This window comes from Chiloscyllium punctatum, chromosome 7, assembly GCF_047496795.1.
Source record: "Chiloscyllium punctatum isolate Juve2018m chromosome 7, sChiPun1.3, whole genome shotgun sequence".
NCBI classification, from domain to species: domain Eukaryota; kingdom Metazoa; phylum Chordata; class Chondrichthyes; order Orectolobiformes; family Hemiscylliidae; genus Chiloscyllium; species Chiloscyllium punctatum.
Genome location: NC_092745.1, coordinates 58,690,110 through 58,713,248, shown reverse-complemented (window position 1 = coordinate 58,713,248; position 23,139 = coordinate 58,690,110). Strand labels below are relative to the sequence as shown.

Below are 23,139 nucleotides of genomic sequence, written 5' to 3'. Positions count from 1 at the left end.
TGAATATAGAAGTTGGGAAGTTGTGTTGTAGTTATATGGATGTTGGTGAGGCCACGCTTGGAGTATTGTGTTTAGTTTTGGACATCTTGTTATAGGAAGGATGTTATTAAACTGGAAAGAGTGCAGAAGAAATTTACAAGGACGTTGCGTGGACCTAATGGTCTGAGTTACAGTGAGAGGTTGGACAAGCCAGGACTTTTTTCTTGAGAGCATAGGAAACTGATGGGGGACCTTATAGAGACGTATAAGATCATGAGAGGCATGGATAAGATGAATGCACTTAGTCTTTTTCCCAGAGTTGGGGAATCAAGGACTGGAGGGCATCAGTTTAAGCTTAGAGGGGAAAGAATACAAAGGAACATGAGAGGCAGCATTTTTACACAGAAGGTGGTATGCATATGGAATGAGCTGCCAGCAGAAGTGGTTGAGGCAAGGACATTGGCAATATTTAAAAAGCATTTGGACAAATACATGGATAGGAAAGGTTTAGAAGAATGTGGGCCAAGTGCAGGGAAATGGGGTTAACATAGATGGACATTTTGGTCAGCATGGACCAGTTTGGGCCAAAGAGCCTGTCACTGTGCTGTAGGATTAAGAGAAGGAAGAGAATCAATTCAAATTGAGCCAATTGAAATTGAAAATGGGAACAGTTTACTTGCTGAAGGGAAGAGCTGTCTTGGTGGAAGTAGAAAGCTTGTATTTTGGAAATGTATCTGTGAACTGAGAAGAACAGAAGAGCTCCAGCATTAACAGGGAAACAGGAGTGCCAACTTGAATTAAGTGAACACAGACACTGATTGAAGTGCAGGTGGTGGAAAATGTTTCTGCCACTGATTATTACATGGAAATTTTAAAACAAGTCAACCAAGTTTAAATTAAAAGCTGCCATTGTCTTACCAAACCATAGGTCTGCTGTCTTATTTGAGAGACAATTGGTGGTGTTCAACCTGAGGTTCACCATGCCTCAGGTGAGGGAAGACATTAAGAAAGACAATTCGGGGATCCAAGATGGCGGCGACCCAGCAAGTCTGAGTCTGTAGTGCTCTTCCCAAGACTGGGGTAAAGTGGGTCACCCACCCCCACCACACTCACCAAATCATTCATAACACCTGTTTAAATTTAAATAGTTTAAATTTAAATAGACTATTACGTCTATCAAGGAAAGTACAGGTATTTTGACTCATGATCATAAAAAGATTAATGCGATCTTTAGAGAATTTTATTCTGAGTTATATAAATCGCAGGATTGTGAAGATAGGATGAGGAGGATGCAGTCATTTTTTTAAGAATTTGACCTTTCCGGGTCTAACTCCAGAACAGGTATTGGTCCTAAATGCTCCTCTAACAGTCCAAGAAATACTTGATGCAATTAGGCAACTTCAGAGCAGTAAGGCACCGGGCCCAGATGGTTTTCAAGCTGAATTCTATAATTTACAGAAGTATTGGCTGGTCCACTTATGGACATGTATAACTATGCATATAGTCAGGGCTGTCTCCAGCCTTCGCTGAAAGAGGCAAATATCTCTCTTATCCTTAAAAAAGGAAAGGATCCAGAAGATTGTACGTCATACAGACCAATATCCTTGCTAAATGTAGATTTTAAAATCCTTTCTAAAACGTTAGCACTGAGACTAGAAAGGGTACTGCCACATATTATAAAGGAGGATCAGATGGGGTTTATTAAGGGCCATAGATCATCCAATAATATTAGAAGGGTTTTGAATATGATTCAAGCCTGTCATCAGGGAAAGATACCAGGAGTAGTAGTTTCATTAGACGCAGAAAAGGCATTTGATAGGGTTGAATGGTCATATTTGTTTTACACATTGGAAAGGTTTGGCGTTGGACAGGTGTTTACCAAATGGGTCTCAACATTGTGTAGTGATCCCAAAGCAGTTGTGGTTACCAATGGATTAGGTTCGGATAGCTTCAGTGTGGGTAGGGGCTGCTGTCAGGGATGTCCTCTCTCGCCATTGTTATTTACGCTAATAATTAAACCACTAGCAGAAGCTATACGAGCTGATCCTAATATAACGGCCCCAAGGATTGGTACAGGTAAACATAAAATTACCCTTTATGCAGATGATGTTCTTCTATTCCTCAGTAATCCTCTGATGTCCGTACCTTGCCTAATCCAAGTTATTAATACATTTAGTGCATTCTCAGGCTATAAAATTAATTTTTCAAAATCGGAGGCTATGCCAATGGATGGCCTTGCTATGATATCCCACTTGGTGGATGGATCCCTTTTTCCCTTTCGTTGGTCCCTGGAGGGTTTCTTATATTTAGGCATTTTTATTACCCCAGTATTTGGTCAGTTGTATAAGGCTAACTTTGTGCATTTACTGGAAAGGATAAGGCAGGACCTCCAGCGATGGGGAGACCTTCCAATTTCCTGGCTGGGTAGAATAGCACCAATTAAAATGAATGTCCTGCCCCGTCTCCTATACCCTATGAGAATGCTTCCAGTGATGCTGCTGAGGCTGGCTCTACGTAAATTATATGGCTGGCTGGGTTCCTTTATCTGGAATCATAGACGACCCCTCATTAAGCTGAAGAAGCTACAGCTTCCACAGGCAAGGAGAGGATTGGACTTACCAGATTTTAGGAAATATCAGTTAAGCTCCCTATTAAGTTACATAGCTGATTGGGTCTTGTCTGATCCACAATCAATCTGGTTGGACTTGAGGCCTCTCAAGTAAAATAACCACTTATTAACCTTTTATTTTCAGACAAGAGGAAAATCATTACAGATCACTGTAAAAACCCTATAATACTAAACACAATTAAGGCTTGGAATATAATGTGGGCATTCTTGTACATTGTCTATGGACCTGTCATAAGATCCGTAGATATTGGACTAAAGTAGCAAGTACCCTGACAGAAATTTTAGGAACGGAAATTAAAGTGGACCCTGTATCTCTCCTTTTGGGCTTTTTGAACTTTCCCTCCCTGGATATACACGGGAAGAGACTATTTTCTATTCTCTCTTTCTGTGCAAAGAAAAATATTTTGGTGAACTGGGTGGCTGAGGGGCCCCCCTGGACTTTCAAATTGGCACAGATTAATTATGGAATGTATTCCCCTTGACTTCCTTACAAATATGGTGCACCGAAAGACCGAATTATTTTATAAAATATGGCAGCCCTTCTTGAATTACATAAATACAGATATTTCGGCTATCCTAACAAGGGCTTTTATTTAATTGAGTTTACAAACCTGGCTGGTCCGGGGCCCCTTAGGAGAGGAATCCCGCACGAATACGGGTTTTATTACATTTGATGTTAACACATTCCGAGCATGTAAGAGACTTAAATATACACTCTGGTTAGTTGTAGGTTGAGTTTTGTTTTTTTTTCTTTTTCGGTATTTTTTTTCTTTTGTTAAATTTTGGCTATTGTATATTTGATTTAATTGTATATCAATGTTTGTATTTGAGAGTTTTGTTTATTTTTGTAAACTTGTAAAAATGTTAAATTTCTCTTCAGTCTTCCCTTGGCTTTTGCATTGAAACACACTCATCTTGGAGAAGTGGTGGGACTTGAGCAAGGTAGGAAAATGCAATCACTACTGGCCACAGTACTTTGTTATGTAGATTTTGTCAGAGCTTGGTTCCAGAAATTTTAAGCAAGTCAATTATCTGACCAAATAAAGAGTCAATCAATAGATTCAAATTGCCATGCAGGGAGGTAGTCTTTTAAGTGCCAACTGTATATAAATCAACCATGATGATTTGATGCTTAAACTTAACACTTAGAGTCATAGGGGCATGCAGCATGGACACAGGCCCTTTGGCCCAACTTGTCCATGCCAATCAGAAGAGATCCAAAAATCTGAATCCCTTCCACTGCACCAGCTCCTAAGCCACGTATGTGCGGAGTCACTGGTCTCCACAATTATATCCCCCTTGCATTTCTCTCGACTCTAATTAGACATCACTCCTTCCTGATTCTAATTTATTTGTGTTTGTGAACTTTGAATATATGTAACAGTACAAAGCTGCTATGCATTTTCTTCCTTTTCTTAGAAACTAGGTTTTGTGCAATTAGGATAACCTCTTTCTTTAAGACCACCTGTCCTTTTGGATCTTTTATGATCACAGTGTGCTAATAGTTAAACACCCACTAAATTGGCAAGCATATCCTTTCACAAAAAACCTTGCTGCAACCAAACAAGGACTGGGAAAAGACGGGAGCCAGTCACCGTCTTCCCCACTTCAACATAACAATAAACAATAATATAGTCATGGTTATCAAATTCTAGAGAGAGAGGCTGAGGAAGAATGAAGCAAGGTGATAGTCAACGGATCAGTCATCACTGAAGAAGTAACCTATGTTTATTTTCAAAATCAGAGTTTTCTCATGATCTTTATTTTTAGAAGTATCTATATATATATATACATTTTAAAAAATCTAAACATGTCACAACACTAAAGTGCTTTCAAGTATTTTGAATGCATAAACATGCCTGAAACAATACAATAAGGTCCCAGTGAAATGGCACTTAGCATTTAAAACAACACAGTATTTTATACTCCAGTGCAACTAAGTGTTACATATTATATAAAATATGTTCAACTTCGTCCTACTTCTATTCACTACTATACCAAACCGTCACATTCAATCTTAATTCCAATTTCAGTCTTCAACTAGATAAGTTAGGTAACTCTCTAACCTTTTCTCCTCTGCCTGAGGTACAAGGTAAAGTCAACTTGAGAGGTATGTCAGGATATTTTTCTTTTTACCTTCACTTTGAAGATTCGAGAGAGAGAGAGAGAGAGAGAGAGAGAGAATGCTGAGTCTCTGCAGGGGATGTGTCCAGGACTGCTGCTTTAAAAGGTTCTACAAGAAGGAAAGTTTACATGAATAATGATGCCGATGGCATAATGCTTCCACTTAGTTTATTAACAAATTCAGGCTTAAGTAAGAGTGAATCCCAGCACTAACTTCTCCTGTTAACACTGAGATTGTACCAATAATAGGCAAAGCAGCAAGAATAGTTTACTTGAGATTCAGGTAAGCAGAATTTAATTTTCCCTGTCTTTGAATTAAATTAAAAGGTACTTGTTCTGTTTTCTGGGCTAAATTTCTGTTCTGGCCCATGAAATGAAAAAGGCCATGACTTTTCTGTGAGTGCTAGAGAATTTATTTTTTGCAATTCAAGTTCCATTCGAATACTTTGTTCAAGGATGCTTCTTGAACTCCTTAAAGTTTCACGGCAGAAAAACGTTGACCCGTTGTGCAACTGATTTGCAGCCCTGTGCAGAGAAAAGCTTTTCCTCCTTTGGAACATATACCATTCCCTTAGCGACTTCATCCAGGATGTCTAAATCATACTTGATTCCTCTGGACTGAAGAGCATCACGCACACACAACTTAACATGCTTGTACTCCAGCGGTAAGAAAGGGATGAAAAAGTCAATTAAGTTCTCAGTCACGAGGCCACTGTGTGCAAATCCACCTGGAAATAACAGAGAAAAGGTAACTTTTGATTCTCCCCGATTGTCGTTTTGATTTATTTATCGAGCTGGTGGTATATTTAATCCACTCACATTATTGGATAAATTTGTGCGGTCATTGATGTCCACAGTGCAGAAAAACACCCTTTGACCATAGCCTTGATCATCTTGGCATTGCAGGTGCACATTTAAATGCTTTTTAAATGTTATAAGAGTTTCTGCCTCTACCACCCTTCCAGGCAATAAGTTCCAATACCCAACACCATTTGAGTGATTTTTCCTCACATCACTAAACCTACTGCTCCCTACCTTAAATCTGTGCACACTGATCCCTCCTGTCTACTTTGTCTATGTCCTGCCATTCCCTTGCCTTGTTTGTCCTGCCCAAGTACATCACCTCAATTCGCCACTGATCAACGTATCTGCTTCCTTCCCATATTCCCAATTCCTCCACCTCCGCCATATCTGCTGCCAGGAGTACCAGTTCTACCACAGAACACACCAGATGGTCTCCTTCTTTAGAGACCGCAATTTCCCTTCTCATGTGGTTAAAGATGCCCGCCAACGCATCTCATCCACATCCCCCTCCAACCGTAACAAGGACAGAAACCCCCTGGCACTCACCTTCCACCCTACCAAACTTCACATAAACGAAATCATCTGACGACATTTCCGCCACCTCCAAACGGACCACACACTAGGGATATATTTCCCTCCCCACCCTTTTCCGCCTTCCGCGACTACCTTGTCAGCTCCACGTCCCCCTACAACCCACCCTCCCATCCTGGCACCTTCCCCTGCCACCGCAGGAATTGCAAAACCTGCGCCCACACCTCCTCCCTCACCTCCATCCAAGGCCCTAAAGGAGCCTTCCACATCCAAAGTTTTACCTACACATACACTAATATAATTTATTGTATCCATTGCTCCCGATGCGGTCTCCTCTACATTGGAGAAACTGGACGCCTCCTAGCAGAGCACTTTAGGGAACATCTCTGGGACACCCGCACCAATCAACCACACCGCCCCGTGGCCCAACATTTCAACTCCCCCTCCCACTCTGCCAAGGACATGGAGGTCCTGGGCCTCCTTCACCGCCGCTCCCTCACCACCAGACGCCTGGAGGAAGAACGCCTCATCTTCCACCTCGGAACACTTCAACCCCAGGGCATCAATATGGACTTTAACAGTTTCCTCATTTCCCCTTCCCCCACCTCACCCCAGTTCCAAACTTCCAACTCAGCACTGTCCCCATGACTTGCCCTACCTGCCTGTCTTCCTTTCCACCTATCCACTCCACCCTCCTCTCTGACCTATTACCTCCTTCCCCACCCCATTCACACATTGTACTCTATGCTACTTTCTCCCCACCCCCACCCTCCTCTCATTTATCTCTCCACCCTGCAGGCACTCTGCCTCTATTCCTGATGAAGGGCTTTTGCCCGAAATGTCGATTTGCCTGCCCCTGGGATGCTGCCTGAACTGCTGTGCACCACTCCAATCTAGTATCTGACCAGCCTGTCTATACCTTCCTGAAATCTAAGGCGATCTTCCTCACTATTTACCACTCCACCAATTTCTGTGTTATCTGTGGATGTACTGATCACCCCTCCTACATTCAGGTCTAAATCATTTATATATACCATCAACAGCAAGGGCCCCAACACTGTGGAATCCCACTGGATATAGGCTTCCAGTTGCAAAAACACCGTTCAACTATTGTTCTTTGATTTCTGCCACTCAGCCAATTCTGTATCCAATTAACCACATTTCCTTGGAGCCCTTGGGCTTTATTACTTTAGTCATCATTCGCCTAGCTAGGACCTTATCAAAAGCCTTACTGAGTGAAGGTGTCATGAACCCTGTTCCAAAGCAACATTCATGAATTGATAGTTCTAATTCTGACCTTTTCTGATGCCATTAGTCTAGCAAATTTTTTAATGTTTTGCTGATGTATATAGTCTTTGCCAGAAATACATGATGGCATTGTTACTGGTAACTATTTACCACTTGTTGCTATTGAGTTGATTTTAGAGACCGCAGTTAAACTATTTTGATTATCATCACACAAAAATCACAACTACAAAATGTTATGGTACAGATCGAGGCCATTTGGTCTATTAAATGACTATCATTGCTGAGTAGGAGATGATGACTACAGATGCTGGACAGTCAGAGTTGAAAAGTGTTGGTGCTGGGAAAAGCACAGCAGGTCAGGAGCATCCATGTGCATCCCCACCCCCAACTAAAAAGCCCCACTACTTATGTCTCAGCCCCCTTCCCCCTCCACATTCCTGATGAAGGGCTAATGCCCAAAATCTCAACTCACCTGCTTCTATGGGTGCTGCCTGACCTATCATTGCCTAGTGTCAATCTCCAGCTTTTCCCCATTTCCTTGCACATTACTTTTATCCAAATAATCATTTTACGCCCTTCAGCCTCCACTTAAAATCTGATAACCTCCTTGAATTGCTTTCTTGTGTCTTCTCATTCTAACTATCTGGTTCCCTGGTAATGTACTATTGTTCCATTACCAGCACTACTGTTTATTCTTCAGAATTTCTTGACATGTTCCTCTATGTTATCGCTCTTTCTTTCATTCACCTCCATTCTTTCCCAATGTAATTTACCTTTTGAGATTGCAGTTTCTCTTTGGATCTGGTGCTCCAAATCTTCCATAGTGATATCCTCTCTGTTTTGTCCAGCACGCCAAAATCCCAGTGTCACCCTATTTATGGAGTTTCCCCCTATATTGCTAGAAAGCAGTGAATATTTGAACATAATTAACATTGGCCAAAACATTGCTCTTGGCAGGAATATAAATATGTTTGTAAAAGCATTTACAAGTATCCACAAAGGAGGAGAATATCAAAAATGGATACTGGCCTTTTGGAGGTGGGGGGGGGGGGGGGGGGGTGGGGAGGTGGGGGGGGGGGGGAAGAGAAGGAAGAAATTATGGGGAATGAGGAATAAACAGAATTAAGCAAATGGTTTATCTGTTTTCATTCTTGAATATACATATTACATTATAGAAATGGAAGGAATCAAAGATGCAGTTGAGAAAGAGGAATTTAATTTCAACAGAGAAAACATTTGAGAGAAACTTAAGGTACTAAAAGTCAATAAATGATGTGTTATGTTCAAGGCTTCATAAAAAGGTAGGTGCAGAGGTGGTGGATTTCCTGATTATGATTGTCAGATTTCCCTAGAACGGTCTTTGGAGATTGGACGTGAACAAATGTAACACTGCTATTCAAGAAAGGAAGAAGAGGCGGTGTATAGAACCACCTACTGGAATCTATTATTAAGGAAGTCTGAACAATACATTTCGAAAATCATGGTATGATTAAATAGAATCAATGTTGTTTTACAAAATGGGAATAATGTTTGAGCCAATACAGTGTGGCATACTTAGATTTCCAAAATACATTTGATAAGACGGCACAAAAGGTTAACATGCAAGATGATGCTCATGATGCTGGTGTTAATATATTAGTATGGTTAGAGGATTGGATAATAGACAGAAAGCAAAGAACAGGCCCAAAGAGAGAGTCATAGTCAGAGAGTCATAGAGATGTACAGCATGGAAACAGACCCTTCGGTCCAACCCGTCCATGCCGACCAGATATCCCAACCCAATCTAGTCCCACCTGCCAGCACCTGGCCCATATCTCTCCAAACCCTTCCTATTCATATACCCATCCAGATGCCTCTTAAATACTCTCAAAGCCAGGACTGTACAATGTGCCTATCTCTACAAACAAACTCAAACTATTCAACTACAAAAGCCATCATAACTGCAGAGTTTGATTTCTAGTTTTTTGACCTCTTCACCTCAGAAAGAGAATTCTTCAAGTAACAGGCCTGCAAAGTTAACAGATGGGTCTTTATCTCATCTTTCGAAGTACTGTTTATCCATATCTATTTTCTAAACTTTGGATCGGCATTGTAGTTAATTATTATATATTTTTAAAATTTTACTCATCAATTTTTCAGCAATATTTGTTTAATAAACTAATCCTTATCTTGTTTAGACTGAAGTTTTCCTACTGGTTATTTTTAAAATTGAATGCTCAAAAAACGAAAAAGGAGACTAATTGAGCCATCCAAATTCATGGTTCACCAATAACTCTGTGTCTGTACTTGGTGTGGTCATGTTGAAAACTGGAATATTTATTAAAAGATGTGAAGAATGTAAATGTTGATGTTCAGTGGGATTTTTTTTTACAGTACAAGGAACACAAAATTGACTTGCAGGTAGCACAAGGAAGTAGGAAGTTAAATGGTATTTGGCCCTTATTGAATGTGGATTAGAATGCAAGAATAAGGAAAATTTCCTGCAATTGTTAAGGCTTTGATGAGACCACACCTGGAGTTCTATATAAAACTTTGATCTTTCAGCCGGAGGAAAAGCCGACTTGCATTGGAGGGTGCTACTTCAAATGTCCGCTAGATTGGTTCATCGGATTGAGGATTGTACATTGGAAGAGGCTGAATAAATTGAGCCTATACCCTCTTGAGTTTAGAAGAATGAGACGATCTCATTGAACCGTGAAAGATTCCTAGGGGATTTGTTAGTTAGCCTTGCTGGGAGATCTGGAAGACATGGTAAAAGCCTCATTGTAAGGGGTCAATTATTTAGGATGGAGGCAAGGAGAAATATTCTCGTTCCAAAGCTTATGAATGCTCCATCATTCAGAAGTTTCAAATATGAAGAAGATAGATCTTTAATCACTCAGAATCAAGGAATTTAGGGATTGGGAGGGAAAGCACAGTTAAGGCTGAAGATCAGCCATGATTAGATGAAACGGTATAGCAAGCTCAAAAGGACAGGTCATCTGCTCCTGCTCCTATTTTATTTCATTGGATACTTAAAAAGAAATTAAGAATCCCAGGTCATTTGAATGCTCATCTGAGTTATAACTAGATCCTTAGCTTATTATCACTCTGATATCAATTATTATTCATAAGAGAATAACTTTTATTTTCAGTTTTGTCTTTTGCTTTGCCTAGCAATCAATGCCGGTGTTGGCCTTTGTTATTAATGTCCAAGGACACTAAAGGATTAATGACTGAGATTTAATATCTGGGATAGTTAGCAGCCAAGGTGACTTTTTTTTTTACAGTCAATTATGCTAAATGTCCTCAGAATGAGGCTGTGCAACGTACTCAAATTAAAAAGAAATTTCTGGAACATCTCAGCAGATCTGCGTGGAGTAATCAGAGTTAATGTTTCAGATCTTTCAGACCCTTTTTGCAAATGATGCTAGCTGGAAAAAAAGTTATATTTTATATACAGAAGATGGGGTGGGGGCAAAAATCAATAAGAAGTAGAGACAGAGCCAAAAGAGAGAGAAAGAGAGTTAGACAGACAAGGGGCGAATGAAAAGTCAGTTGGGATAATAAAAAGCTGCTAATGGGAACAATTAATGGCTGACAATGGGTCATGTGTGGTAGCAGCTCATGTAATGACAAGGCCTGGTGTGAGAAGATGGGAGCAGGGGTGCTCAAACCCTGATATAGTTGAACTCAAAATAGAGTCCAGAAGGCTGTAGAATTCCCACGTGGAAAACAAGGTTCTGTTCTTCCAGCTTATGCTGAGTTTCACTGGAACACTGCAACAAGCCTGAGACAGATGTTGACCAGAGAACAAAGTAGTATGTTAAAGTGGCAAGTAACTGGAACCTCTGTCTTTTTCACAGTCAGAACATAGGTATTCTGCAAAGTGGTCACCCAGTCTGCGCTTCATTTCCTCAATATAGAGAAGACCACATTGCGAGCAGTGAATGCACTAGATTGAATGAAGTGCAACTAATCTCTGCTTCACCTGGAAGATGCATTTAGGACACTGAATATGGAGGAAGGAGGAAGTGAATAGGCAGGTGTCACACCTTCTGCAATTACAGGGGAAGGTGCAGTGGGCTGTGGGGACATGTTGGGAGTGAAGGGAAAGTGGACCTGGAGGGGATGGGGTTTACAGAAAGCCAACAAGGGAGGGAAAGAGAATGTGTGTCAGGAGATGGTGGAAATGACAGCTAATGATCCTCTAGCTGTGAATGCTAGTGGGATGGTAGGTGAGGACAAGGGGGACCTTATTACTGTTGTAGGAGATAATTTGGACACAGCTGAGGGCAGTGTCAACCACAGTGCTCGGTTGAGGAAGATGGTGGACATTTCAGAGGCAACTTTATCGAAGTTGACATCATCAAAACAGATGCAAAGGAAAGAGAGGAACTAGGAGAATGTAATAGAAACTTTACATCCTCAAACCCTGCTTCTTGTAAAGTTGAGGAAGGGAAGGGAAGAGTTGGATACAGACCGGGTAAAGGTGACAGAGGGATGGAACTTCGAATTCCAGACCAGAAGGAAGCACCATTGATGATGTCATCGATAGACTGGAGAAAGTGTGCTCTCAGCCTCCAGCCTGAGACAACAAGATAGAAACAGCAGCATCTCAGTTTGGTACAAATATTGCATATTTTGAACCCTGTACAGACTTGCCTTTCAATGCAGAAAGCCATCATTTCAGGTCATGAATTATAACAAGTTTCTCAATAATGTCAGCCTTTATGCTGAGTTCCAAAGTTTAGGCAAAACGGGGTGGATAGTTTATCAGAATCAGTGTTTTTCCAAATGAAGGGAAATTGATTTTCACCTGCTGAGATTAAAACCTATTCACTTTGTGGTTTGCCCTTTGTACATCAGTGCAGTTAAAAATACTTATGAGATTTAAGACAGTTCTAGTTTGTCGAATAATTATTTTCCCTTGCATTTTTTTCACAAAATGGCACAATAACTGAGTGCACAGTGCAAGAAGAAATGTCGAAGAGGACAAAGGTTCATTAATTTCCCCTGTAAAGCAAGCCTTTGATAAACTGAAGTGAGTCAAAGTTAGCAGCTGATTACCACAGCCTCAAGGATGTCCCAGAACCCTGTTTCCAGCAGACTGCACAAACCGGTGCTGGAATGTGACTTTAGGAAGCCCTTTGAGAATAGCTATGATATATGTTGCCAACCCTGTTCTAAGCCTCATTGTCTCTCTCCACCGAACCCAAAATTCCTCCTTCTCATCCTCTGGTCTCCCTCAAAAGCATCAGCTGTATTCATGCAATCACCTCTGAAGGTCCATGGCTTCATACTTTTCATTCTCTTTATGCTCTTATATATGCCTCTCCTTAGTAGGGTAACTTTCTGGCAAGGTTCATCTGACTATTCATCAAAGCTTTGGCTTTGATCAGAAATCCCCAGGAACGCAGTGGCAAGTCATTTCTACTGTTTTTTTTAAATGTTTGGCCCTCGAGCGAGAGAATTTCTAAATAGATTCGCCTGACAGTGTCCACTGAGTGATAGCTGTCATACGTGTGCTAATACTATAATCACAGCACTACCTTTAACCCCTGACTGTCAGGGTGCAGCTAATTTGCTGCAATATTATCAATGATAAGCCAACTCAATCTCATTTCCTCAACTCCCATTCCCTCCCCAACTCTGACTCCCCAATTGCAGCACATCTTTTCTGTAATGTTGGCCATTTCTTCCTGGCCTCAATGCAATTCTAATCTTCTCCAAGGCTGACAGAGTTTTCACTACTTTAACTCAATAGCACTTAGTGTTGCTATGGGTAGTAGCTAAGTAATCATTCTCTATTCTCTCTACACTGTTTTTCTGAAATTTTCTGCCTGGTTACCAACTTCAATCTTCTGGTTTTAGATACTTACTATATTTTCTCTCTTTTCCAGTCTCCTAATTCTGTTGATTATTCTCTCCAGTTAAGCTTTGAAATATTTTATTAATAGAAATACAAGTTGTATTTGAGAATACAAATACATCTACTTCTATCTTTAATCAAATTCTACCCTATACATACTTTCCAATAGAAGTTATTGGATGGCATTTGGAATTGGGACTCTGCCTACATTTTTGAAAGGCTATTGTGAATCTCTCAATTTTGCACCAGTTAAGGGAGGTTATTTTTCTTGTATGTTAGTGAGTTGGAAAATTTAGATAAAAAGGGAGGCTAGCTTAGAAGTTGTGACAAGTTGAAGCAGAGGCTGAATTGGGGGAGGGATAAAAAAACCCATAAATTACCTCATCACAAAACGTCCTATTGCACTTGGAGTACCCATGAAAACAAATGTGGTGTCAGGGCAGGTTATCTCAAGCTACATGCAATCAGCTACAATAGCATCGATTTAGATAGTTCCACATCTACAGTTTTTAAAATGGTGTTGTGACACTGCAACTACAGTATTTGATCTTTGCGCAACATTTAGCAATAGTAAATTTGATTTGAGTTGGCGACTTTCAGAAATAGGGTTGTGAGTACAGAGACATTGGTGGTGGACTTTTGTGCGCTTTTAAGTTCATTTGGTTTGATTTTGTTTATTGTAACAACTATCAAATCAAGAGTTGGCTGGAGTTACTGAATAACACTGTAGCTCAAAGATAAATCTTCCCTTCCTGCATGTCCAGCAGGCTACGAAAGTCATTCATTTCTGGTTCATCTACCTCACAGCTCTCTGGCGGAATCACAGAACTACTTCCCTCTATCTAGGAGCTAACTCAAGGACAAGTTCCAGTAACACATATTAAATACCATTTATTTGACTGGTAGACAAGCATATGGATGGCAGTAAGTTGAGGGGTTTGTAGGTTAAGTTGATTTTAGATAAAGATAAATGTTCAGCACAACATCATGGGCTGAAGGGCCTGTACTGTGCTGTACTGTTCTATGTTCTATAACGTAGTAAGGGTTAATAAAAAGACTTCACGTTAACTGTCCAAACATAGGCTTATTTGCCCAGCATCTATATAGCTATATACTGACGTGGTGGCCATGCAAAATTAATATTAGTCTTCTGAGCAAAGTTTAGAGTTCATTTAAATGTGATGGTGCATTGATCAACTATTCATTCTTTTAATGATATCCCTGTGGAACAAAGTCCTTCATACTGACACACTTAAACAAAGAAACCCAACACTGCACAATTAAACCTTCTACCTGAGAAGATCTCTCTTTGGCCTACTTATATTAGTTCAGAGCGAGAGGTGATTTTGGAAATGTTGTTACAGCCAAACAAGCCAGCAATCACCTCAAATTCATTTCAAAGACTTCTTAGTGGTTGTAATAGGCCCTACTTTTTTTTTCTGACTAAGCCACATTACTGTTTTATCTTTGGATTACCTTAAAAAGATAAACATGGACTTTCTGAAATCCACCCCATCCACATGGTCGTAATGATCAATGTAAGGCTTGATAGCATCAATGAGGCCTGGATGCAACTTTTCTGCCTCATCAAATATAAACAACGATTGTTTGCATTGTTGTACAGCTGCCTGGATAAACTGCTGGAGTTGAGTCTGAAAGAGAGAACAAATGCACGTGGCAGTTCCCAGCTTTTAATGTTCTACGTTAGATATTTATTTTCCCTGGCCTCATTCTTTGTATCACAATCCATTTCCTGCTCATGCACCATCACTTGATCCGATTGGGTGAGGAGTAGCAGAGTATTATTTATTTTAGATAATGTTGCAGTTTATTAAGGCAAATCGGGGCAGAACTTATGCAATTTATAGTAGGCCCTATGGTGTGTCACCAAACAAAGAGACTTTGGAGTGCAGGTGCACAGTTCCTTGAAAGTGGAGTTGCAGGTAGACACTTGCCTTCATTAATCAATGCAATGAGTATGGGAGTTGGGATGTCATGTAGTAGGTGTACAAGACATGGGTTAGGCCATTTTTAGAATACGGTGTTCAATTCTGGTCTGCCTGCTATAGGAAAGATATTATTAAACTTGAAAGGGTGCAGAAAAGATTTATAAGGATGTTGTCAGGGTTGGAGAATTTGAGCTATAGCTAGAGGTTGAATAGGCTAAGGCTGTTTTCCCTGGAGCGTCGGATGCTGAGGGGTGACCTTATGGAGGTTTATAAAATCACAGGGCATGGATAGGATAAACAGACAAGGTCTTTTTCGCAGGGTAGGAGAGTCCAAAACTGGAGGGCATAGGTTTAAGATGAGAGGGGAGATATAAATGGGACCTGAGGGACAACGTTTTCATGCAGAGGGTACAACATTTAAAAGGCATCTGGATGGATATGTGAATGGGAAGGATTTTGAGAGATATAGGACAAATGCTGGGAAATGGAACTAGATTAATTTAGAATATCTGGTTGGTATGGATGAGTCAAACCGAAGGGTCTGTTTCCTTGCTGTACATCTCTATGACTGAGAGGAACCGAATGAATGACTATGTTGATGGTGGTCTCAACAGATGTGTCAGATTAGTGGAGATAGTCCCAAGATAATATAGTTCTGAATGACTGATTTGATATTTGATCCATTGCCCTTCGCATCAAGACTCACTTGCCTCAGCCACTTCGTTATCAACCCTGTGCTAAACTTCCCTCACACTGGGTAACAGATTTAAAAATAATGCTGATAATATTCCATTTTAATTAATTCAAAATTACTATAAAGTTGGAAGCACAGACTAATTTAAATAACTCAAAGGTATCAATTAAATACACATTTTCCCTTTTGCCCCTTCCTTAAAATGCATATATGTCACCTTAGCACAATGTCCCACATAGAACTACAACTGATTGCTGCATGATTTGGCAAATCTGCTGAATTAAAACACAGATTTACCAAAAATATCAATGTAACTAAACCTAATGGGTCTAATTAGAAACGTATCAAGAGAACAGTTGCAATATTTGAATACTAGCATGCTTCAAAATATTCTAGTAGAAATGAGAAATAAGTTATTTTAATCTCCACTTCGTTTTATAGTTTTCCGAGGTGACCACACATTTTGTCCTTTTCGTTATGCTCAATTTGAACCCCTTCACTTTCACCAGTTACACTTGTGTTCCTTCAATAATATCGAACAAGCATCTTTCATTTCGCTGGCAGATTTAAATGACATTCAGCCCATAAATTGACAGAAAATGTACAGCTGAGTGAGTTGGTTATCCAGTTGCTCTGTTCAGCTCTGCTTACCTTGTAGACGTCAACCATGTTGACATGTGGAAAGTGGAAAGGAGCGATGTAGAAATGCACACATTGGCTTCTCAGTCCATCCCGGTACAGATTGTCAGCTATCATTTTGGCCACAAAGTTCTTGCCAGTACCAGACCAACCATGGAAGGAAAGTGCCAGTGCTTTCTCTGGGTTTTTGGTTGCTAAGAAACCTTTCACTGCCTTTACCACAACTTCCTTGGCCAGATGCTGTCCATGTAACTTTTTGTTCAGATCGTGGTCAAGTCCTAGTTAGAAAACACAAACCCAAAGCTTATTGTAACCTTCCCGTTGCCCATCGTTGAGGAAATTCTGTTTGTGACTGGTTTCTTCATCTAAATGGAATATTATTGCGGTGGAACTGGGCTCCATACCACTTGCACCACTTTCTCATCAAGTTTTAAAATATCATCCACAACATGCACTTACAGTATTGGAAAGGAATTAGTGCACACACAATGCCTACTGACAGTGTGCAGAATAGGCAGATTCTGGCTACCTCTTGGAGGAAACTGAGAAAAGGAGCTGGAAAACTGAGGAGCACAGAAACCCCTCAGTTTAGCCAAGCAGTTCATGAACAAAAGACCAAAAGCGCATGGAGCACTCAAGATCCACAGTTGGAGGGATGGAATGTCAGTGGTGCTGTCGGGAAATATCCTGGCTGTCACTGGTGGGCATCAAAGTATTTCGTCATCAAGCCCCTTCACCAGTTAAGATATTGACATCAACTGGGATGAAGTCTTGAATCAGTATCAGTGTACGCAGTGCCAGTTATTTGCAAGATACTGTTGAGAGTTCCTTGGGAAGAACAGGTTATCAAAATTTGGAGATGCTGGTGTTGGACTGGGGTGTACAAACTTAAAAATCACATAACACCAGTCTATATTCCAACAGGTTTTGTTGGAAGCACACTGGCTTTCGGAGCATCGCTCCTTCAGGTGGTTGTGGGGGACAGAATTTATAGCAAAAGTTTACAATGTGATGTAACTGAAACTATACATTGAAAAATACCTTGATTGTTTGTTAAGTCTCTCATCTGTTAGAATGACCATGATAGTTTCATTCCTAAAAGGTGAGTGTCACAGACACTCCCAACCCCCCCATCCCAGACTCTCACACACACACATATGTTTGTGGGGTGAACTTGTACTTGCAGAGTTACATTGTACTTTGCTCAAAAACTGCATGAATCCATGTAAGACTCTGTTAACTCACTTTTTAGATTAGAATCAGTCTAAACATTATGGCACAGACAACAGAACACAGTCACCATCTTAACATCTTATCTGGACTGACACCAATTGTTACAGTTAACCTGAGAATGTAACTTTTTAAAAAACATTTTGTGATCTACATATGAAAGAAGTGAAACTATCATGGTCATTCTAACAGACTTAACAAACAATCAAGGTATTTTTCAATGTATAGTTTCAGTTACATCACACTGTAAACTTTTGCTATAAATTCTGCGTCTTACAATTGTGTCCTCCACAACCACCTGATGAAGGAGTGACGCTCCGAAAGCCAGTGCTTCCAATTAAACCTATTGGACTACAACCTGGTGTTATGTGACTTTTAAGATTATCAAAAGGAAAACAATAGAACTCAATCACAGATTCAGTGCTCCTTACAGCTGAAGGACACCGAACAATGTACAGATTAATCATGTCTACAAAAAACACTACACACATGCACCACACCCCCCCCCCAACCCCGCACCTCCCCCCCCATCCCCCCCAAACAGACTTATACCCCATCACACTCATGCACATTCTTGACCAAGCTCACACACACACATACACTCTTTCACATGCACTCACATACACACACCCACTCTCCTGCACACGCAACATATAAGTTAGAGGTATTTTTGGGGTAAAATAAGTTTATGAATTTGTATTTGCGGAATTATGTTTTATTTTGCTCAAAAACTGCATAAGTCCATGCAAGATTTTATAAGCTCCATTTTAGAAATAGAATTAACTCAACATTGGTACAGACTTTACCTTCACACATTTACTGCATTGTCTGAGATGAGATGACACCTATTATTAGATAAGCTGATACCACCTTAAGAATGGAATTCTGGGATTTACATATTAAAGAACCTAACCACCATATCCCAATTGAAAAGATGAAAGTCTTAACCTAAATTTGTTTAAGAACTATAACTTGGTGTTGTGTGATGTTTTAGCTAAAGTTGTTTAGCATATTATTACAACTCCATGACACTGTAACCCTTTTGCTGTAAATTCTGTGTCGCATGGTCATGTTACACAACCATTTGATGAAGAGGCCGCACCTCAAAAGCTAGTGCTTCCAAATAAACCTGTTGGACTATAACCTGGTGTTGTATGATTTTAACTTTATCTACAAACCTGTGATGTTGTTAATTAGCCGGCAATCACCTGATTCACAGCACTCGTGTACACTGCAGTACCAGCTCAGTATCTCTTGATAACCATCTTGGATTAAAAAAGACCAGGCCTCCAAAGTCTTTGCTGAAATCAAAGAGAAAAAAAGTGTTTTATACTGATAGAGTATTTTTATACCGAGTTTTTTTGAAACTTTTAGAAGCCTCTTTATAGAGCAAAAAGTTTTATTAAAATCACTAATATCACACACTTGGATGTGGTGCTATGTGGTTGTGAAAACAGTAAGGGCATTTCAGCTTTCAGATCTATTCATGATGAATATGGTGGCAGGAGTTGGTGCAAAGAAATGCCATCGCATTGGTACAATGAATATGGTGCAGTGATTTGGGGGTAGATTTGGATCAGTCATCTCAAAGAACTACTTTGCTCTTTTTATCACAAGTCCATCTCCAATAAAAGTTCTAAGAGAAATCCCATGGATTCCTACATAGAGCAAAGATCTTATCTCTGTGGATATAGTAGCCTCAGTGGGGGACAGGGTGGTTCAGGTTTCACAATCTTCAGCTGAAGATTTAAAGTGGTGTAAGATTTGGATTCACAATATGTAAATTTCAGCAATGGCTGTCTGCACACACCCCGACGGTTTCAGGTTGAAGAATTTGCAGAGTAGGTGTAGCCTTCTAAGTTAACAGATGAAAGGTGTACTTCTCTGTCTGTGAATGACAACTCAGTTTGAAGGGACCTCTGCTTTCAACACTAGCAAACAGTATGCATAGATCAACTGTAAAGGGGCCGCAATAGTTTTTTTAAAAAAATCTGGAGGGAAATAGATGTAAATCTGTGTAATTTACAGGCATATTTACTAATGATTATTATGGACCAGATCAAAACATATTAAGGATGACACTATTCAATTGCTATAACCCAACTACTACTTATTTTTAAAGGTAAGTAGAAGGTATTGTGTTGCGATGCAATTTGATTGGTCAAACTACTAAACTTGACGCAAAACACATTATTTTTACACTATAACGTAAATACAAACAAAAGAAAGAAGAATTGGAATAGCTTCACTCTATTGGAAGTCTTAACAGAATAATAGATTATTCAACTACTAAACAGCAGCTGTCCCAATGTAGTAACATCCCATAAACACCCTTGGCAAAGGCAAGTTTAGTAAACTAGATCATCGCACATGCAATTAGAATAGAATAGCAAATTATTGTCACATGTATTTTTACAAAAGAAATACAGTGAAAAGTTTATAAATCACCACACCATGGCACCTAAAAGTCATCAAGGGACACACAGATTCCCCAATTCTCTAGACCAGGAAGAGAAAACATCAAGAGAAAACTCAGAGAAAACTGAAGCGTTTTGCTGTAGCAGGGAGAGATACATAGCAGCTTCCAAACCCCAACAGTTATTGAAAGTTAAACTAAAATCCTGGTTCTATGTGAACTTGACTCTACTCCTTCATGCTGCTTCTATTGTTCCAACTTATAGTCAAAAGCTCACAAGCTGTTAACTTTATTGGCTTGGAATAGACCATTCTTCACCTCTGTATCAATCTCTCTTCACTTAAAAAATAGGACAAAATACACCTTTTAAAACTATAATATCATCACAACGATACATACAAAAACCTTTTATCAAGGCATCATAATTTCAACCACCTGAAACATTGGCATGATGGAACTATTCTATCAGCCTGTCACTTCTTGCATTCTAATCAATTCACATGCCTCTCAGTAAGTGAGGTGTGGGCTATAAAAGATTTTATGAAACCTTGTCATTCATATGTTTTAAGCTTGATTTTCCTTCAACTAGTTTTATCTGTAAATCTAGGTTGATGTCGTGGATCATAAAAGTTGGTAAACTGTAATTTGTAGAAGTACAGAGTGCTAGTGACTCTGGTTTGAATGTCGAGGGATGTTAAACTGCACAGAACATTCAACTATTTAAGACAAAATTTAGAAACGGGGGAAGATGAATAATGTTGAGTAACATCTTTACCACGTTTTATCCGTAGGTACAAATGGTGTCATTAAATATTAAAATAATGGAAAGGGAGTTTCATCAGTGAAGATAATTAGAGGAATGAAGTAAAATAGATTAAGTAAAGCCCAGAACTGACTAGTTACCATTAAAGGTTTTCTTTTCTATGCATGCCTCACTGCTCTGAGGGGACAGTGAAGGTGATAGTGAAATGCTGTCACCTTGAAACCTTGTGACGATGATACTCTCATCGTGGTATCAGGGACAACATTCTAGGTTTGCTACAATTTAGGGGGATATTAGATAACTCAAAAACACTACCTATAATTTTGTCATGTTGAATGTAACATAACTACATGTTATCACAAAGTAGCGTGAAAGGTGTAACTTTTGATGCAGGTTGCTATTTGGCAGGAAACATTTTGGCTGCATTTCAAAGCCCTTCACAAAATGAACTACTTTATGGAATGTGGTTAGTGGTACAGAACAAATAAAGCATCTAATCTTCAAACGGACATAAGAGGTAGGATTAATTTAATTATTTCAGTCTTTCCTGATTGAGTAAGCCTGAAGACTGAAAGAAGCTCCTTGCTCTTCCATGAGTAGTGCCTGTAAAAGTGCACAAAGTTGGTTTAACAGCTCATCTGAAGGAATATACTTCTGACAATATTGTCTAACTTCAGTATTGCATTGGGGTGTCAGATGGGATGATGTTTTCTGATCAGAGTATGGGAGCAAATTCAAGCATTTAAAATCATGGAATCATTTATGGTCAGGAGAAAATCATTTGGCCCACTGAGTCTATGCTGGCTTACTCCGCAGAACAATTCAGTCAGGTTAACTATGATCCCTGGAGCCCTGCAAGTTTATTTTCTTCAAGTGTCCAATAGCCCTTAGAACTCCACCTTGCTTGCGGCAGATCCCAAGTCATTACCACTCACTGAGGAAGTTGTAAAATTCCAGACGTCTCTTGTCCAAAATCTTAAACCTGTGACTCTTAGTCATTCTACAAGTGTCTAATGGGAAGAATTTTCCCAGTCTACCTTAACTAAGGCTGTCCTAATCTTGATAAAAGTTATCAAATCTCCTCTAAATTGCCTTTGCTCCAAGGAAACCAACCCCCAGCCTTTCCAATGTAACCTTAGTTTCTACATTGTAATAAACAGACTGTGCAGTGATTCCCAGGCACAATATTCTAGCATCATTTCTGTTAGTTTAATACTCTGGTATACTTTACTTGAGTTCAAGTATCTATGTGAATCTCCCAAATCAGATTGCAATGTTAAAATAATTCCTGGAAATTGAGAGTTGATTACAGTCTGTAATTCATTCCCATGTACATGTTATTTTATTCTCCAGCCAAACCTTAAATGAAATTGTGGTCTTTAACTCATTAACAGGGATAACTTTATTCTTTAATGTCTCACGTATTTTTCCTCACTCACCATTCTGCTTCGAGATGTCGGTCATCTCTTTATTCTCACAGTCTGAATTCCAGAACTGGCCAGGAAGAGAGTGAAACATCTCTGAAAATGTGCCAAACTGCTCTTGAAATAGGTTTCCTTTCACGACTTGCGACCAGCAGCACAAGAGCAGGAGCCTTTGGAAATTCATTGGAGAACAGAATGCTCAGGCCTGAAATACAGAGCTTGCAGGGACTAGGGACATGGAAAGAAAAGGAGGAAGTGCCAGAAACTGAACTAAACTCTTTTTATTCTGTTAATATTTACTTGTAACATCACATTCAGTTAACCCTGTGAACTACCAGAATCAGGTGAGTGACCCTGATCAAGCCAGGCACTTTTCCAATTTATCAGCGTAAAAAACTACAGTGTTTACCCTAGATGTGAGGGAGCTAGCGTCATACTCTATACAGCACATCTTGGGTGTCTCAAAAGATGATTAAAATAAGGCAAGTGGTATAAGAGGTATATGAACTTTTCTCCAGTTCCCTGTACTCTATTCGTTCATGAAACTTGGGTGTCAGCATCGACTAATATGACTCATTCCCAGTTCCCTGCTATTTTAACAATTCTGGCATCATGCATGGGTCAAACAAGATAATGTTTTCAAGATTCACTTCCTAAAAGGATATTAGGGAACAGTATTAAAAATAATCTGGTAATTACAAAGTCAGCATTCCAAACAATGCTTTTTTTTATTTCTCATTTATTGATGAAAATTACAATTCCCAGTTATGTTGGTATTTTAACTCCTCCTCAATCAAGTTTCTGGATGAATAGCACAGCTTTCATAAAGATCTACCGTCTCTTCTGAGAGGAAAGTTT

At 39.7% G+C, this 23,139-nt stretch overlaps 1 protein-coding gene across 2 annotated transcripts; it reads right to left on the bottom strand.

The window, feature by feature from the left end:
• Nucleotides 1-4,251: 4,251 nt before the first annotated feature.
• On the bottom strand, nt 4,252-22,550 carry tor3a (torsin family 3, member A). 2 transcript variants are annotated; one of them, XM_072573670.1, is made up of 6 exons: nt 22,297-22,550; nt 18,857-18,979; nt 16,461-16,726; nt 14,643-14,818; nt 8,089-8,213; nt 4,252-5,460 (listed from the first exon to the last, which is right to left on the bottom strand). In XM_072573670.1, exons 1-6 carry the CDS (start codon nt 22,463-22,465, stop codon nt 5,213-5,215), a joined length of 1,107 nt encoding a protein of 368 aa, XP_072429771.1. In that variant the 5' UTR covers nt 22,466-22,550; the 3' UTR covers nt 4,252-5,212. The 2 variants fall into 2 exon arrangements, with proteins under 2 accessions (XP_072429771.1, XP_072429772.1); XM_072573671.1 differs by having other exon boundaries at nt 18,887-18,979.
• Between the last annotated feature and the right edge of the window lie 589 nt (nt 22,551-23,139).

Coding starts and splice junctions, on each gene's coding strand:
- tor3a (XM_072573670.1), bottom strand. CDS start 22,465: ATGAATTTCCAAAGGCTCCTGCTCTTGTGCTGCTGGTCGCAAGTCGTG. Junction 16,727..18,856: donor GCTAATTAACAACATCACAG/GTTTGTAGATAA, acceptor TTTTCTAACTAG/GACTTGACCACGATCTGAAC. Junction 14,819..16,460: donor ACATGGTTGACGTCTACAAG/GTAAGCAGAGCT, acceptor TCTCTCTTTCAG/ACTCAACTCCAGCAGTTTAT.